This window comes from Gopherus evgoodei, chromosome 1, assembly GCF_007399415.2.
Source record: "Gopherus evgoodei ecotype Sinaloan lineage chromosome 1, rGopEvg1_v1.p, whole genome shotgun sequence".
Lineage (NCBI taxonomy): Eukaryota > Metazoa > Chordata > Testudines > Testudinidae > Gopherus > Gopherus evgoodei.
Window position 1 is genome coordinate 276,910,173 of NC_044322.1, and position 19,522 is coordinate 276,929,694.

At 42.3% G+C, this 19,522-nt stretch overlaps 1 protein-coding gene across 7 annotated transcripts in view; it reads left to right on the forward strand.

The window, feature by feature from the left end:
- Positions 1-2,971: 2,971 nt before the first annotated feature.
- Positions 2,972-19,522, forward strand: part of AGBL3 (ATP/GTP binding protein like 3) — an 80,147-nt gene continuing 63,596 nt past the window's right edge. For 4 of the 7 annotated variants that reach the window (XM_030548411.1, XM_030548417.1, XM_030548415.1 and 1 more), the window contains exons 1-5: positions 4,894-5,365; positions 6,242-6,344; positions 9,672-9,732; positions 11,127-11,309; positions 16,795-16,902. In XM_030548411.1, the coding sequence (XP_030404271.1) occupies positions 6,258-6,344; positions 9,672-9,732; positions 11,127-11,309; positions 16,795-16,902 (439 nt within the window). In that variant the 5' untranslated portion in view covers positions 4,894-5,365; positions 6,242-6,257. Of the gene's footprint in view, positions 3,026-4,573; positions 4,590-4,893; positions 5,366-6,241; positions 6,345-9,671; positions 9,733-11,126; positions 11,310-16,794; positions 16,903-19,522 lie in introns of those variants that run through there. The other 3 variants (XM_030548412.1, XM_030548414.1, XM_030548416.1) reach the window with 3 other exon arrangements.

Here is a 19,522-nt window from a genome sequence, read left to right on the forward strand (position 1 = left end):
TGTTATTAAAGCTAATGTTGAAAAATTATATAGTACACAGGTTAAGAAAAAAGTGTCTGTACAGCTGGGTATAGTGCTTAGATTATCCACAAATACAAGGTTTGTTTTTAAAGTCAGAAGATACATATAGTGCATAATCAGCAATAACCCATATTTAGGTGAATATATTTAAGAATACAGTTTAGATATTAGCATCCAAGTATTCAGGTACATCACTCATGAAAAGTTGTACAGAGAGTTGGTTGTGGAAAGCAAATATAGCAATAGTGAGGATTGTCCCTCAGTAATTGAGAATATAGGGTAGGTTGTCCATTTAGAAAATACGATTTACTTTTATACAACACTACTTCTTTGTATCCCTCTCTTTAACCGCCACTACCATTACCCCGCAATCTCAATGCCATATATCTGCCCCCTTTCAATTCTGATCCCCTAGACAATTCAGTTCCAGTAATTAGTTAGCTAGAATGCTGAGTTAGAGTCTGAAAAGAATTAGGTTTGCAATACTGCACACCTCTGGGGACACAACGTCACTATTCTCACTATCACTGTATAAACTCCATGCAAGGATGAGTACTTTATAATCTCTGAGTGCCTCTATTGCTGTTCTTTGTATGTAATTCAATCTGACATCAGGCAAGTACAGAAAAATCATAAGCTAGAGATTTCTGTTCTTACGGTGCATCATTTATAGGCCCCCCTTTTCTGAATTCTCTGTCCTAAGAAAGGAAGAGGCCTGACACATGTTCTGTGTCTAATTTGCCATGTATTACCACACTCAGCAAGTCAACAGTTATATGAACCCTCCCTGCTGTAATGACTCAGCAGTGAGAAACAGGATCCTTTCGAAGTCACAAGGTAAACATATTATACTAATAAGAGGAACCTAAATTTCGACTCTGTGGTAATTTACATAGCAAGTGCTGGGTTAGACAAATTCTACAGAAATAAAAATTAATATCCAAATACAAGTCATGCTCAGCCTCTTTCTGTCTCTCTATAATTTCATCACTTAGTCCGTTCCATTTCATTAACCTGAAAGAATGATTGCTTCATAATACTGCGCCATTTCTCCTGTACATCAATGTACTTTTGCGGAGTGGGGGGACCTAGATGGACTTTCACTCTTAAGTTCTTTGTTTATATCATTCCTTGCCCTTCTTCACTGCCACTCTTAGATCCCTGACAGTTGCCTGCAACAATAGATTGGGGATGTCTTTCATGATGCTGCCTTATCATTAGCAAGGCAAGAAAGCCAACAGAATCTATTATTTATCTAGGGTTCAAAAGTTTACAAAGCACGCAGCATAAAGAGAAAGCTACACTTTTAAGATAGTGACTTCTCAGTCTTCCACATACCCAAACTCACTTGTATTTACTAATCCGTAATTATTAACCCTTCAGTAACATCAACATTTCAATGGCATTGTTTAAAACAACTGAAGTTTAAAGGAATAATCCTGAGGGACCCACAAGAAAAATCAGCATTTAAGGTAAATTACTTTTAACCCTATTTAATAGCATGTGGAGCTAGGAGGAGGTGGTGGTTAATTAATATTTATTTGCAGGATTTAGGGGCAGGGTTTACTTAATTATATTTACTTTGATAGCAATGTATGTTACGCCTTTTATTGTACTGTGAACTTGACTCTTGTGAAGTGTCGGATTTACAGCCCTTGGAAACTGCTGTCTTCCATACACAATACAGAAGCAGCAAAGGCAGTATAAATAAGGCTGAAAGAAAATGGCAGGCTGCAATTTTGTTGGGAAAACTGCAACTTTCCACACACTCTGCAACTTTTCTGCATTGCTCCAATTTGTCCCAGACATCCCGCTGTTATGTGGAGGGGCATCTGGGCCAAATCTGAGTAAGTGGCATTGTGACCTGGCACTTGTGGTGGGAGGGGGGTGGAGGCAGACAAGGAAAGGACCCAGGAACTGTGCAGGTCAGGGCCAGGCTCCCCCACCTCTGGCTCGCTGGGCCCCAGGCTACCCAGGAGCAGGATGAGCAGGGAGAGACCCCAGAGCCCAGCCATAAGTGGGGAGGGGAGTTAGCAAGGCCTCAGCATGGTGCCGCAGGCAGTCTGTCCCAAGCACTGCCAGCACCCAGCAAGCCAGCCCCAACCCTGGGGCAGCACTGGTGAGTTTGTCCCTCATTGGTGCTTTGCCAGAGGGGAGGAAAGGGGATACAGAGGAGAGAGCCAAACACAGAATTGGGGGAGAGAGGTATCCAGCCCTATAGGAGGGTAAAGGACTCTGCTGCCCACTCAACATCTAGTCAGTTACAAAACAAGAGTTTAGGTCCTATCTCCCCACAGCTGCCTACACACACCTGCTCCTCCGCACACTACCTTTTGTGGTACTTGAGCTGACCACTCCAAAACTGCAGCTTAAACAAACTGTGGCTGCAACTTTTGAACCAAAAAAAAATCACACTTTTCTTACAGCCTTAACACTAGCTCTTATACAGCTCTCTTCTTCAGTAGATTTCAAAGCATTTTGTCTGTTGTATAGGCAGGCCATGCAACTGATTTTAAACTAGCCTGGTGTGCCCAAACTACAGCCTATGGGCCATACAGGGCTCACCAGAGCATTTCATAAGGCCTGGGGCCTACTTCAACAAAATATACTTAACGGGCAATTCATCAGTTTTTTGTCATCGTGTTTACATCATTTTAGGTCACACAAGTGTGTAAATAAACAATACCTGTACGTAGAAAAAACCTAATTACATATGAAACAAGCTGAACTTAAAATATAAATCAATACAGGTGACTTTAAATCTTATTAAAATATGTAGAATCTGTTTGGCCCACACAAGGTTGTTCTTTGGCTACGTCTTCACTACCTGCCATATCGGCGGGTAGCAATCGATTGCTCGGGGATCGATATATCGTGTCTCATCTAGACGCGATATATCGATCCCCAAATGCACTTATATCGATTCCAGAACTCCACCAACCCCCTACGGAGTTGCAGAGTCGACATGGGGAGCTGCGGATATCTATCCCGCTCCATGAGGACGGTAATTCGATCTTAGATACTTCGACTTCAGCTATGTTATTCATGATTTTCCCCCGTAGTGTAGACCAGCTCTTAGTTTTGTGGCTCTCCTGTGTAACAAGGTTGGGCACCACTGAACTAGGCAGTCCTGCTTTTTAAGGCTTGTCCCATCTGTCACCGAGACAAAACTGGATGTGGTTTTGTCTGATATAAGGGGGAGATGACATTCTGAAGAGTGTGTCACTCCACCAGTATGACCTTGCACACACCACATCAGTACAGGAGGAGCAGCATGCTCTTCAAAAGTGCATCCCGTGTGGTCTGAAATCACATGCACCATGCAGGCAACATCATACCAGTGAGGGCAAGCCCAGAGCATTCCCAGCCTTACTAAAATGTCCTATATTCCAGGAGTGCACAAGTGGCTACTCTTGGTCCATACCATTATCCCCACTTCACAGATCAGAACACTGAGGCTGAGAGAGGTCGAGTGACTTGTTCAAAGTCACCCAACAGGCTAATGGCCAAGCCAGAAACAGAACTCAAGTCTCCTGAATTCTAGTCCAACACTCTAGCCATTAGATCATGCTGCTTTGTGCACTGCCTCACCTAAATAATCTCAATTCCTCATGACCCTGAGACCTCAGCTCTAGAGAAACGAGGACAGTCTCTGATCACCCAAATGGAAACCTTAGTTAAAACATTTTAGTTGATTCTTTCGGGTTATATTTCAATACTAATTTTTTAAATGCTTAGTAACCAACTGGAATCACATGAAAATTTTGATCTAGGGTGATCAGCCCTCTGAGCTTGTTTCTGCAGCATTTGAATGATCAATTTACAGGAAAATCACTATATCGCTATTTGCAACTCTGCTTTTTCCACTGGAGAGCTATCTTCACTAATGCTCCCCCTCCCACCATCAATACCCATCAGGGTAGCTGAACCGGAGGCCGTGCAGTGCAGTATCGGGAGATTTCCCAAGAATCTCAGCCTAGACTAGTGTCAAGAGTTCCCAACTCTTGCCTCGTAACGCTCCAGCTTCTGGCGTCTCCGGGATTACATGAGACTCCCCCCTTCTTGCTTTATAGAGGGAATCATTTAAAGCAAGTGTCTAGCCACAGCTGCGCAGAAGAAAGCTGCAAAACCCGAGGGCTCACAAGCCAGAAACACCCCAACTTGGTTCAGGTTTGCCAGTGGTATGAACTGGAGGCAGCCTCACAAGCTGGGGGCTGACGGTAGCTCCCCCTCCAGGCTCGGGTTCCTTCCTATCAGGGCAGCTGCATGCGGGTGGGGTCCCTGGCACAAGGGGACGTTGCGGGCCAAGCGCTCCGCGAACAGACCCCGCTACAACCCAGGACTATTCACCCCGCTCGCCCCCGCCACGTGGGCTCTGCGCCTACACCGCGGGGCGGGACTCATCGCGGCGGAGGGGAGCGGGCAGAATTCTCGCGAGACTTGCGGGCAACTCGGTTGCTAAGGCAACCGGGTGGCAGCTCATGGGCGGGATTTCCGCCCCTTTGGGCTCCGCGCCTGGGCCCGGGGCGGGACGTGCCCAGAGGAGGCGGGGCTGGGGCGGGGCTGAGGTACGGTATGCGCTTAGGGCACCGGAGCCTGTATTAGCATAGAGGGGGAGGGGTAAAGGGGAGGGGTGGTGAGGGGGTGTGAGTGGGGGAGGGGTGTATGGGGGTGTTGGTGTGAGTGGGGGAGGGGTGTATGGGAGTGTTGGTGTGAGTGGGGGAGGGATGTATGGGGGTGTTTGTGTGAGTGGGGGAGGGGTGTATGGGAGTGTTGGTGTGAGTGGGGGAGGGGTGTAAGGGGGTGTTGGTGTGAGTGGGGGAGGGGTGTATGGGGGTGTTGGTGTGAGTGGGGGAGGGGTGTATGGCAGGCAGTTGGTGTGAGTGTAAATTGGGGATGCTGTGGATGGTGTAGTGGAGGTAGAATGGGGCTGGACAGGATGGGGTGGGACTTCCAGGAGAACGGCCCCCAGTCCCTGAGAGAGGGTCAGACATGTCATATGGGAGAAGCCAGCCACCGTCTGGCCAGCTGCTGAAGAAAGCCTGTGCCAGGGCATCTAAGGTGGACAGAGACTAAGAGGCACAAATTAAGCCTGCTTCCCCTCCCTGAACTTCCTTCTCCCTGTTAACCTCCTGTGAGTTATGTAGAAAGAGTGTGAAAAACACACTTGCTTAGATACCCCTGGTGATCACTGGGACCCAAACTATTAATTTGTGCAGAACTTATTATTTCACTTTTGGAAGTTGAAGCTGCTAGCAGGAAGAAAACAAAATCCTTCCACGTGTAAACCTTTAATCATCTTACTCGGCAGCAGAACACTGCTCCAGGACCTTCACTTCTGCTGGTAACTTTGCCAAACAGCAACCAAGTAAAATAGAGAAAATTGTTCTGTTTCATGCTGCTGTTCAGAACCCTGGGGGGCAACAGTGAAAATAACAAGAATTATGCCAGTTTAAACTGCTACTTTGCAAAAATCTGAATCTTTTCACAGGGAAAGAGAATCAAATAAACAGAGGCCTGGATTCCGAGCAGCAGCCAAGCTAAGTTCTGCTCTGTGCAGAGGCAAAGATGGCTGTACATCACCTTTACCGTTTGCTCCAGTTTCTGGAAGCAATCAGACTGTTTGAGTCTCTGCCATAAGAGCAGCCTAGGTCTGCTTTGTTGCAGTGCCCCTCTTAGGACCAGCAGAACAGTTAGATCACAGTATGCTGTGGCATATTTCCCTTCTACAACCACATCCCTTCCCTTTATCAAGGGGTCTGTGAGAAAAGTGCCCTAGAGAATTCTCTGGCATGGAAATCTGCTGATGCCTACATTCCAGTCCTACCCTCTTGCTTTATCTCCATTGCTATCACAGCAGGAGCTGTGCTGGTATTAGCAACATTGGGAACTGTTTAGAGAAAAGGTTAATGTAAATACTATCCCAAATATCTTCCAGGATATCTAGTTATAATCCATTCCGGTCTCTTTTCAAAAGGGTTTCCTTTTATGGCATCCTCTAGTGTTTGTTTTAATCTTTCCTTGAATGCAGCTAGTGATAGCATTTTGACTACCTCTCTGGTGGCATAATACCTAATTGTTTGTCACTGTAAAGAAATATTTTCATAGAAGGCAGAGATTTCAGGAAGAATCCCACCCTTGCTGCCCTTTTATTTGTGTAGAAATCAGTTGTAGAAAAAGTGTAAAAAATGCCATTTTGAAATTGTAATGTATTTCACAGTCTGCAGAACAATTTAATGTTCACATTTCTGAAGATTATGTCAGAAGATTCAGACAAGGATAAGCAGCTGATAAGTCGCATAATAAGTGATGAATACAATTCGGTATGTCTCCCTTTGTCCTTCATCCTTTTGTATGTATCTATTTATTTATTTAGAACGTACCCATCAGTATAATATGATTTGCTTTCTATGCAAACTTTATGACATTTGATTCCAGTTCCCCACTTTAAAGAGGCCCTGTAATCTGGAAACTTAGCCACTTTTTTAAAAAAAGAGTTAAAAATAATTTCAGGTACGACACCTTCCTCTGAGTTTCCCTGTCAGTTTGTGTGGGTTTATAACCACATTTTTCTATTTTTAAAATATTTTTCTCTCAACTATCTTGTTCAAACAGGGAAAAATTGTGAGTGCAACTGAGTATACACAGAGTGCTATCAGATGCACAAAGTAAAAATACAGTCCCCAGTCCTATAGCAAACTTCATGCAGGGATTGAGGTCTACACAGGGGTCTGATTGGTTTCTCAACTATTTTCCAATACAGCATTATTTTGTATTACGTCCAAACTGCGAAAATGTAGTGAAGTGATGTCATGGCATATCAATAAAACTGAGAGATGTATGTGATGATGCTGATGGTAATTGCTTCCTCTTCTCTTCATCTCTGAGGTAGCCCAGAGGTTTGTCTTTTCCCTCATACCTTATATTTTCCCATGCTTTTCTCAAACTTTTTCATAGGGTGGATTGAATCTTTGAGACATTGTCTCATGCACACCTCCTCTCACATTTGTGATTAACATCACTGGGGCAACTACATCTGTTGCTTTTGTGGAAAAATAATATGAACACACTGATGTAGTTTTAACTTATTTTAAAATGGCTTAGCAACCAAAAACAAGAGAAGAGACAACACCAGGTAACTAGCCAACTCTCCACAGCTACCAACCATTGTTTTGTGGACCATTGTTGATCCATAGACCCTAGTTTTGAAACCACTCATTTAGCACAGCACTAGATGGAACCCCCTTTGAGGTCACCACGGAGACTGTTCAGAACAGTATAGTTTTACATTGTTGAGTAATGTAAAACCCTTTCTCCACCCTGCTCTCCATGGGGGTGGGGATTGTGAATTCACTCCTCCACAGTATTTCTAGCCCCACTGTCTGAGGAAGCATGGCAGAATCAAAGCAAGGACTCCCACACGCCAATACAGAGAACTAACTCTACTAGCAAAAAGAATGAGGAGTACTTGTGGCACCCCCTAGAGACTACCAAATTTATTTGAGCAAAAGGTTTTGTGGGCTAAAACCCACTTCATCGGATGCATGCAGACAGAAACTAACAAATTTATTTGAGCATAAGCTTTTGTGGGTTTTAACCCACGAAACCTTATGCTCAAATAAATTTGTTAGTCTCTAAGGTGCCACAAGTACTCCTCGTTCTTTTTGCTGATACAGACTAACACAGCTGCCACTCCATAACTCTACTAGGTTGCGGTTGGGTTAACCCAATAGTAATGATTTGGGACCAAGATGTTAAAGTGACTACTAATTTTGAATGTCTCAATTTTCGGGTACCTAATTTGGGACACAGTAAAGGATCCTGATTTTTGAAAAGTGCTCAGCACCAATCATCTGATAATCAAGCACTATAAGGTATTTTCAGTTGGGCACCCAAAAATTGAAGTGAACATTTAGTCATTTCTGAAAATCTTGTCATCATATTTTTCTGTTCTAGGTAAATTCTCAGAAACCATGTATTGTTACTTTTTGATCCAAGCAGCTAGTCAAAGTTCAGGGCGTTGTAGGTTGTTCCAGTTGGGAGTAAAAATTGATGATAGTCTGGTATTTTCTTCGATGCAGTCTTGTTTATTTGCAAGGTATGTGCAAAGTTCTGTGAAGGCAGGAGAAACCAAAACCAAAAGGAGTAGTTTCTGAGCTTCCAGGCCCAAGTTTCATTCTGCCAGCATCCCCACCTCAAAATCTTTTTTCTAGCCTTCTGCCAGGGCCGCAGGCTGATACTTGACTTTTTTGCTCTGCCTCTGAGTCTCTCAGTTTCTTGTCTGCACTCCAGCTTGTCTTTTTCACCACAGGGACACACATGCAATAGCCAGTGAGTGGCATACTTTGCCCACATGGTGCTAGTTTCTCTGCAAACGCCATTTTGTGTTGTTTTGGGTGTCACCTCTTATCTGTTCCTTACAGACAACTTAAATGAAGGGCATGTTCATACTTATTAATTCCAATGAGGTTTTATCTCAGTCCGTAGCAGAGTTTAACTCAGCTCATAACTATTTAAAATATTAATGTAAATAGTGTCCACAAATGAATCAGAATTTCCTGCTGCAGTTGTGAAACAGTTTTGGAGTTAGAAATGTTCCATGGTATTTCAGGAAGGAAGGTGGCTTTTTTACATAAATGTGATATTAATGGTAGGGGTGCCTTTCTGACAGTTCTAGAGACTAAGTACTGTATTAAGTGAAAATGTACAGGACAGGCAGCAGAAGCAGTTCATACTCCTTCATATTGCCTTGCCAGAGTGTTCCAACCTTGACCTGGCAAAATCACCTTTAGGGTCAAAACAGTAATTTGCTCTCCATGGCTCTTTTAAACTTTGGCCTCTCTACTGAAACTGGCAACAAAAATGCCAAGTGTGGAATTCGGAATTTTTGTGATATAGACACTTGTCAAACTCATTTTTCATAGACCTCTGAACAGCCATTAATAACAACAACTTTCAGTTACTTCTGCTATAACTGTGACTTCAGATTGGTTAACAAAGAGAGAAGACTAAATATCCCTTTACCAATCCTCTGAGCCTTCTAGTCAGGGCTGGCTCCAGGCACCAACTTAGCAAGTAGGTGCTTGTGGCAGCCACTCCGGAGAGGGGCCGGAGGTCCAGGTATTCTGCGACAATACAGCGGAGGGTCCCTCACTCCCACTCAGAGTGAAGGACCTCCCGCTGAATTGCTGCAGATTGCAATCACGGCTTTTTTTTCTTTTTTTTTTTTTTTTCGCTGCTTGGGGCGGCAAAACCTCTGGAGCCAGCCCTATTTCTAGTCTCCTATAGTTTATCTGGCCGGTTGGAGTTGGCATCTGCTCTGTTCAGATTTCCTGCAAAATATGTTCAGTCATGCTCATTTGTCAAGGTAATTGGCCAAAAGGAAACCAATCAATTATGCAGAGAGTGGTCAGGTCCTCATATTTGCAATGCTTCTTGAAACTCATTCCTTAGTGGCACGTCCTTCTCTCTGCCACCATTGAAATGTTTACATTATGATATACTGTCTTCATAATAATAATGAACAAGTGAGTAATCTCACTGTTGAAAACCACTTATCCTTCTAGAACATGTACCAGAATGGACACTATTGCTGCTTCCTTTTGGTTAAATAGAAATAAGAGGAGCCTATCCTGTTGTCTTATTTTTAGGATGAAGATCCCTTTAACTCATTTGTGGCAGAAGATCTTGAGCAGTGTGCATTTTTCACAGGTTAGAACCCCTCCATTTATTTCCATACACTTTCACTGCAAGGTCACAAGGGAGGATAAGAAGCTATGTTAGTGCTCATGCGAGTGAAAAAAGAGCCAAGTGTAGTCTGAGCAAAAGCTATATATGCTTCCTCACACAGTTGTTCAGCTAATGCACCTCAGTCATAATGTGCTGCATTCCTTTGATCAGAAACTATTGTTCTTACCAAATTGTGTGGTGGCTTCAGGATGTGAACATTTATCCAGTAGGAGTGAAAATGAGACAGCTAAACTAATTTCTTTTCTACATGCTCTAGATGTAATCTAGATTTGAACCCAGGTCCCCAGAGATGAAAAGGCATTACCCCAGTCTCTATTTGTTGCGCTGACACAAAGCAGACCCAGAGAAAGTAGTAAGCAAGAACAAACTGAACACTTTGAAAGGATAAAATTCCCTCCAGGGGTGCAACAAGAGAGGGGCCCATGAGCCCAGGACCTAATTCACCCTTGGCACAGGCATTACAACAAAGTCCTATGAAATTCGTCGTCAAACTGCCATTTCTCCTTCCAGAGTGGGCCCAGAAGTGGAAGAGATGGAGGAGGCAGCATGAGGAGATGGCAGCCTTGTTTTCTGGGTCTGTGGCATCCTGGAGGTGCTTATGGCCCTGCACTGGCCAGCTGTTGACAGCTTCATTCTCTGCTTCTTCCCTGGGTCCAAGTCTCGGACCCAGGTGAGAGAGACCTGCCAGAACTCCTCATCCACCTCCCTTCCCACCCACAGACCCAGCTTCCCATTTCCTAGAGCCCTGAATGCCATCTCCTCATGCTATTTCGTCCACCTCTTCTGGGCCCTCTCCAGAAGGAGAGATGGCGACTTAGTGAGGACATACATGTGCCATGCGGCAATATGAGGTGAGAAACCCCATATACAGATGTGAACTTCTCAGAATGTGACCTCTGTTACTTGGCACATGATCTTACCTGAGCCCCGCTCCTTAGGAAAATTCTGGTTGTGCCCCTGTTCCTCCTGCATTCAACACCCCTAACAATTATAACTAAGAGACTTGCTCCAGATTACATGAAACAAATCCTTTCTAACTTTGTTAAAAGCTGCTAATACAGATCTACAAAGACTCAAATGAAAGACCCTGCTTGAAATATTTATCCTATTTATTACTTATAGCAGAGTACTTGGTGTATTTTGTGATAGATATAATTCACTGTCCATTTAACTCAGCTTTTTAAATTCAGGGTGATTTATAGCATGCAGCAGTGATCCTTTTTTCAGTGGGATGACAGTAAATTCATGAAATCATTCTGGTGTACTGGAGTATCCATTAGTTTCAGACCAATTGGCTTTGAATACTGTCACTTGAAGGACTGAAGAGACTAGTGTATTTTTTCATTTTCACATAGATTCCATTTGTGATCAGCTTTTCCCACGGACAAAACAGATTGTCTTGTCATATGACTCTGGGAGATGGGTACCCCGGCTTCGTGAGCCTCGCAATCTTTATGGCATATCCCCTGCAGGTCACCTGAGCTTAATACGTTGGCCACACCAATGTGAGGTCATCAGGGACAGAATTGAGCACATTGGTAAGTCCTAAATATTGGTCATTAATAACACTAATACTTAACTCTTCATAATTTTTACAAATTAATCTTTGTCAAAGCTAATGGGATACTATTAAGAACTTTCCTTGCCAGTCCCTGTGCTTTATTGATAAAATTCACTGTGGTTTGGAAGCAATCATGTGGAGATCATGTGCTTTTCTGAGGTGAGATTGAACTGTTGATGGCCCTGATTCTGTTCCCCTTAAAGTCAGTGATCAAACTCCTGCTGACTTGAGTAGTATAGGATTAGGTTGCCATCACCCACTTAGTAGGGACACACTTGTCAAAATTGAGCATATAAATAAAATTCTATTTTTGAAAACAGTCATACAGAGAATCTAGTGTTGTAATAACTGTGTTCGTCCCAGAATACTAGAGTGACAAGGTGGTTGAGGTATCTTTTATTGGGCCTGTCGAGGTCTCTTTCCCACTTTGAACTTTAGCGTCCAGAAAGTGGGGACCTGCATGTCCCTTTTAAGCTTAATTTCTAGCTTAGATTTGATAGCTCTGCCACCAACCAGAGCTTTAGTGTCTGGTGCACTCCTTGTCCCCCCAAAACCTTCCCTGGGGAGACCAAGACCCAAACCCCCTGGGTCTTAAAACAAGGGGAAATAAACCATCCCCCCTACCTTTCACCTCCCAGACTTTCCCCTCCCTGGGTTACCCTGAGAGAGACTATGATTCAAACTCCTTGAATCTTAAAGCAGAGAGGAAATTCACCTCCCCCCCCCTTCTCTCCCCGTCCCAGACTCTCCCTGAGAGAGAGACACTGATCCCAACTCCTTGGATCCTAACACAGAGAGAAATTAACCTTTCCCTCCTCCTTCTCTCCAGACTTTTCCTGAGAAGTACACTGATCCAGACTCCTTGGATCCTAAAACAGAGGAATTAAGCTTTTCCTGCCCCTTCTCTCCTTTCCCCCACCAATCCCTGGTGAGTTCAGACCCACTCCCCTTGGGTCTTACACAAGAATAAAAAAAGCAATCAGGTTCTTAAAAGAAAAGCTTTTAATTAAAGAAAGAGAAAGTAAAAATTATCTCTGTAAAGTTAAGATGGAAAAATGTTTACAGGGTCTCAGCTTCACCTAGACCAGAGGGACTCCCCCTCCCAGCCTAAGTATAAGTTACAGCAAACAGAGGTGAAATATCCTTCCAGCAAAATACACATTTGCAAATAAAGAAAACAAACATAAATCTAATCCGCTTTGTATCTGTTACTTACTATCTTGAATCTGAGAGACTGTTCAGTAAGATTGGAGAAATCTGGTTACATGTCTGGCTTCTCTTAATCCCAAGAGAGGACAAAGAACAGAACAAAACAGCACAAAACAAAGACTTCCCTCCACCAAGATTTGAAAGTATCTTGTTGCCCGATTGGTCCTTTGGTCAGGTGTCAGCCAGCTTCACTGAGCTTGTTAACCCTTTACAGGTAAAAGAGACATTAACCCTTAACTATCTGTTTATGACAGGGCCAACTTCTGTTGGTGAGAGAGACAAGCTTTTGGGCTTTCAGAGGGATGGAGAAGAGCTCCTTGTAAGCTCAAAAGTTGTCTCTCTCACCAACAAGAAGTTGGTTCAATAAAAGATAATACCTCACCATCTTGTCTCTGTTATGCAGAGAATGTGTCATTTCACATGTACAAACAACTGTATTATAAAAATGTAATTATCAAATTGCTGTTCATGTGGATTTTAATATAATCAGCATCTGTCTTGACACCTAAGATCAGCCTTGAGTAAGTCTGTTCAGGGAGAACAAAAAGCACACCAGAAAATGAAATGAGTTGTGTGCCACTGGGGATGTTGAGAGAATGGAGTCTTCTCTTTGTACAGAAGGCTTACAAGAGAACATGTGTAAGAAAAATCAAGTCTGATCTTCCTTGGGTCAACTAAAGATGTTCTTGGGGATCCCATGATTGTATATTTTGAGCCTTCACAATTTAATTGAAGGGATGAGGATGTCCACTCTTTAACAAAAGCTATGTTTCTCCCAAGCACTCGTTAGAAATTAGAGATAAATAGGTGTCAAAACCAAACAAAAAGTAATGTTTTAAACAAAATTACTAAAAATATTTTCCCAGTTTTCATTCTTTTGTCTCTAGTGATGTTATAACTTCACTAGTTTTTCAGCCATGACCAGAACTCAGATTCATCTGGTAAATGGTGGAAGAATGTGATACAGCATGGTACAGCACCTTTTTCATGCTGTCTGCTTGTTTTCCAGAATCATAAACTTTAATTTAAAAAGCAAAAGTAAGTCTCTAACTGTTTTGAGGCTAACTGATTCAATTAAATCTGCCTACATTTGCAGAATTGAAAACAATAATTCCAAGAGGCATGACCCATTCATCTCAATGGGTGCTAACTTAGATGCCCAAAGATAGTACTTTAAATGTCAACATTGTTAACTTGCTGCTCATCAAAGTATGTATAAAAGGAGAGGGAATATCATATTATGAAGAGATACACAATACTGTGAATAGCAGTTTATTCTGGCACCGGTAGCAAGTGGCCTCAGAAGAGTACTGCCATATTTTCCTGTCCCTAATCAAGAAGGAGCCAAATCCAAAGAGCCTTACAGATACCACAGAAAGTTAGCTGAACTCATACCAGGGGGAATCAAGCTCAAAATATCAGCAGGGCATCACCTAAAGGAAGCCAAATAGAATCATGGTTGTATTTGGACCTCACTGAGAGGAAGCTGAGCCAAGGAGTTCAGACAGCATGCGTGGTCATAGTTTGAACATCTGCACAATCAGATGTGAGTGATGGGTGGGTCTTATTTTGTGATCAGAGCTTGGAAGAGTACCACTACCTTTCCTCTTCCCTGTCTCCCTCCCATCTGACCCCTGGTCACAACAGCATCTTCCAGTGGATATACATTTCTAATGTAAAAAACAAGCAAGAAGAAAACGTACTTATTAATTTTTTATATAAAAAATCTTCCAGGTCATAAGAATATAAGAATGGCCATACTGGCTTGGATCAATGGTCCATCTAGCCCAGTATCCTGTCTTCCCACAGTGACCAGTGCCAGATGCTTCAGAAGACATAAACAAAATAGGGCTATTATAGAGTGATCAATCTCTTGTTGTCCACTCCCAATTTCTGGCAGTCAGAGATTTAGGGACACCTGTAGTATAAGGTTGCGTCCTTGACTGTCTTGGCTAATAGCCATCGATGGACCTATCCTCCATGAACTTATCTAATTCTTCCTTGAACCCAGTTATACTTTTGGCCTTCACAACTTCCCCTGGCAACAAGTTCCATAGGCTGGTTGTGCATTGTGTGAAGAAGTTCTTCCTTATGTATGTTTTAAACCTGCTACATATTTATTTCATTGGGTGACACGATTCATGTGCTGTGTGAAGAGGTAAATAACACTTCCATATTCACTTTTGCCACACCATTCTTGATTTCATGGACCTCTATCATATCCCCTCTCAGTTGTCTCCTTTCTAAGCTGAAAAGTCCTAGTCTTTTTATCTTTCTTCATATGGAAGTTGTTCTATATTGCTAATCATTTTTATTGCCCTTCTCTGTTCTTTTTCCAATTATAATATATCTTTCTGAAATAGGGCGACCAGAACTACACACTGTATTTAAGGTGTAAGCGTATCAGGGATTTATATAGTGGCATTATGATATTTTCTGTCTTATTGTCTGTTCCTTTCCTAATGATTCCTAACATTCTGTTAGAGTTTTTGACTGGTGCTGCTAGAGTTTTTGACTGGTGCTGCACATTACCTAACAAATCATGGTCATCTGTGATTCTGATAATTCTGTTCTTTATTATTGTTTCAACCAGTTTGCCTGGTACTGAAGTTAAGCTTACTGGCCTGTAATTGCCAGATTTGCCTCTGGAGCCTTTTCTAAAAATTGGTGTTACATTAGCTATCCACTAGTCATCTGGTACAGACGCTAATTTAAGCAATAGAGTACATACCACGGTTAATAGTTCTGCAGTTTCATATTTGAGTCCCTTCAGAACTCTTGGCTGAATACCGTCTTATCCTCATGACTATTAGTGTCTAATTTATCAGTTTGTTCCAAAATCTCCTCTTTTGACACGTCAATCTGAGACAGTTCCTCAGATGTGTCATCTAAAAAGAATGTCTCAGGAAAGCTTATACCCAAATAAATTTGTTAGTCTCTAAGATGTCACAAGTACTCCTCGTTCTTTTTGCTGATACAGACTAGCACGGCTACAACTCTGAAATCAGGTGTAGAAAACTCCCTCACATCCTCTGCAGTTAAGACTGATGCAAATAATTTATTTAGCTTCTGCAGAACAGTCTTTTTTTTCTTGAGTGTTCATTTGGCTCCTGGATTGTCCAATGGACACACTGATACTTGGTCAGGCTTCCTGCTTCTGATGTAGTTAAAAAAAAATTGCTGTTAGTTTTTGTGGTTTTAGACAGTTGCTGTTCAGATTCTTTCTTGACCTGCCCAATTATACCTTCACACTTGGCTTGCCAAAGTTTATGCTATTTTCTATTTTCCTCACTAGGTTTAGACTTTCAATTTTAAAAAGATGCCTTTTTTCCTTTAACTGCCTCTTTACACTGTTGTTTAGCGATGGTGGCCTTTTTCTGGCCCTCTTACTTATTTGTTGTTGTTAATAATTTGGTCCCCTGTATACATCATAAAGGAGGAATAAAGGGCACAAGGCCACTTTTTTCCCCCTTTGCAGATCATTTTTTCAGGCATGTTGGCAAGGCAGAAGTTAACATTGTAAATAGGGATTTCAGCTTTCAGGGCTGTCTGTCTAATACCTCTCACGGATAGTATGTTAAAAATAAAAATAAAATAAAAATAAAAATTCTTAACCATGGTAATAATGTAGCACTATGCCACGTCAGTGGATTTCTACCAGAGACATGAAATTTTTCAACCTGGTTTTCATTCACAAGATCAGATTAATGGTGATGGCATACAGTCATGAGTCACAAGATAGATTTTTGTACTATTTGTTCTCTGCAGCCAGTACTGTTCTCTGTAGCCTGAACTGAGTGCTCAATTCTCATTTCAGTTACACCACTGTAAATCAAGCATAATTCCACTAAAGCCAATAGAGTAGAAAGCCCTTAGCCACTAGAAAGCATATTTTACTTTTATTTGCTTGTAACCATTTTGGCTGTTGGTGTCTGGGCTCTGAGCCACAGCAGCAGAACATTTAAGGCACCTCCGGTTACAGGGGGTCTGAATTGCACCCCAAAACATGACATCCACTCAGATAATGTTTTTAAAGGCAAATTATCAAGGTAAAGAATGAGCTGATAAAACCCTTTTATAAACCTAAGAAAAACTCTTATCTTCCAAAAGTCATGATTCACTTATTCCTATCACAAACCATTTTGAAGTTGCTGCCTGGCAGGCAGGGAGAAGATTCAAGGAGCAGCTTTCAGAGCCTTCATTTGTGGTGGACACCCTTTGTAGTTTAGCTCTCTCTGTCTCTTCTTTCTCAGACTGGATTCCCCGTGAGCCTGAGCCACTGTACCAACCAACAGGTCTGGAGCTCGAGCCACTGTACCAATACCCCAGAGAGGGGACGGTGGTTTATTTAGCAGATGAAGGTGGGAGCACATTCTGAAATGTTATTTCAAGATGCATGTAATTTTGGCTCCCATTTTGATTGACTGGGTTTCTTTTATTTTTGGGGGGCCTGATTCATAGCCAATTTAAAATCATAGGAGAGACTCCTATTGACTTAATGAGTTTTGGATAAGTTCCTGTATCTGAAGATATAGAAATAAATTAGAGCTCTCTCCCCATCCATGGATTCTGCTTATGTTATTAATAAGGATACGATTTAATCACAGAGATCAGGGAACTCACAGATTCTGTAACTTTACCGGACTTCCATGACTTTGGCTTCAGCTGTCAGCGGTGGAGGTGGAGCCAGGGCTGTGCATCCTGGACCCATGGCTATAGCTGGAGCAGGGGCTGTGCGCCCTCCTCGGAGCTGCAGTAGGATCCGTGGCTGTGCTTTTCCAATCCGCTGCTTCAGCTGGGGCTGCACACCCTCTCCTCTCGCGGCTTCAGCGGGGCTGTGTGCCTGCCCTCCCAGCCCCAACTCCTTCAGCTGAAGCTGGGGCTATGCACCACCCCCTCTGTCCCCTGCTGCTGTAGCCAGAGCTGGTGCTGTGTGCCCACCCCTTGTGGCTTCGGCTGGGGGCAGAGCCACTGCTGTGTGCCAGGGCTGTGCCCCCTCATAGCAGTGGGGCAGGGGCTGTCAGTTCCCCCCATTTAGATCCAGGTGTCATTCCTTCCCCTGCGGCCCTTTCTCCCCTGCCATATTATTTGTAAAAGTCACGAACAGGTCAGGGCTTCTGTGAATTTTTGTTTATTGCCCATGACCTGTCTGTGACTTTTACTTAAAAGAACCGAGACAAAATCTTAACCTTTGTTATTAACAACCTTAAAAGTGCTGTTCAGGCAGTTTCTGAACATCAGTGGGAAATAGCCTGAAACTAGTTTGTTAATTAATCTCTTTCTAGTGATGTTTTCATAATATTTGAGCAAAGAGAGTATGAAAGTTTAAAAATGATTTTCTTCCATAATTGCAGGGATAAAACTGGAGGTACATGTTGGCAAGAGACTCAGTATCTTCTTTGCAGCTTATCACTTATACTATGACCTTGTCAACTCTCTTAAGTTAAACAGAGTCAGATTGGGGGACTATTTAACGACAGATCTCTAAGGGAATAGCTAATTGCTGCTGGCAGTGATACTTTTGATTCTTTTGATGTTACTCTGTTTTCTGATTCTCTTCTGAACCACAATAGTGTTAGGGGAGCTCTGTTGCTGAAAGCACCTTCTTTTGGATGTTATGTGAAACCAAGATCTCAACCAGTTATAGTCATTAACCCCTGAATTCTTTATTGCTGCATACAAACCATGCTGCAAAAAGTGTATGGGTCTTGGGGATTAAGTTGTTAATGACCCATGGCACCTTTCACAAGAGATGGGTGTTTTAATCCTACTGTCCTGGCCAAATACCCACTTGGATAATTACATTCTGCTTAATTAAAATTCCACCTACAGTTTGGAAATTGTATTTATCATTTCTTGCCTCACTCACCTAGTGTTCTGTGTGCATTTCAATCTGGACAGAGCAGTGTTTGAGCAGTGAATGAAGCAATATTGTTTATATATTTTGTATATCAGTCTATGTCTGTAATGTGTGTTGGGATGACAGGCCTTATTTAAATGTAAGGTCTTTATAATGATTAATGGATTTTTGTGCATAGTTCTCAGTAACAATAATAGAAGTAGGGGGCAAGTGTTATAAAACTCTAAAGGTGTATAGCACTTTCCATCAAGGGAAATCTCAAGGTGCTTTTTATTGTATAGGAACCACTTAATTTAGGCTCAAGTTCTGAACACTTCAGCATGTGCTTTACATTAAGGTCAATAGATATTAAACATATGCTTAAGTGCTTTGCTGCATCAGGATCTTAGGATTTCAATACACACAGTCATCTCTTGGTTGCATATGGTAACTATTCTTTTGCCAGAAACAGTGCACAATAGGTTTTAGGAGGGGAACCGAAGAATAAGTAGTGAGATGGATTGATGCAGGGGTTTAAAATGTTAGACTCGTAGAAGATTAGAGTTGGAAGAGACCTCAGGAGGTCATCCACTCCAACCCCCTGCTCAAAGCAGGACCAACACCAACTAAGTCACCCCAGCCAGGTCTTTGTCAAGACAGGCCTTAAAAACCTCTAAGGATGGAGATTCCACCATCTCCCTAGGTAACCTAATCCATTGCTAATATGTTGTTATAGCATGGATCATAACTTAATAGAGAAATTGTCTCATGGACCTCACTTCTTCAAGTCATGATAGCACAGACCATCTCCTTTCTAGTTCATGATTGTATAACATCCTTATGGCAACTACAGCAATTGCATACATAGAAAGTAATAATGGAAACATTTTAGTTTCTTTTAATCTGATTTAGCAGCTGCAATAAAGGAGGCAAATTAAAAGTATGTGAACAGTAAGTTCTCCCATCGGTGACCACAGTTTGGGAACTGGTGGGTTAATGTGTTAGTTTGTCACTTATAAACAAGATAAATTCAATACAGAGATTATTTATAAGTAAAAAAGGAGTTTTACAGTAATAGCAACAAATATTAATCATATAAGTTTTCAAAGCATAATGGTGATGTTTTAGCCATGTGGTGGATT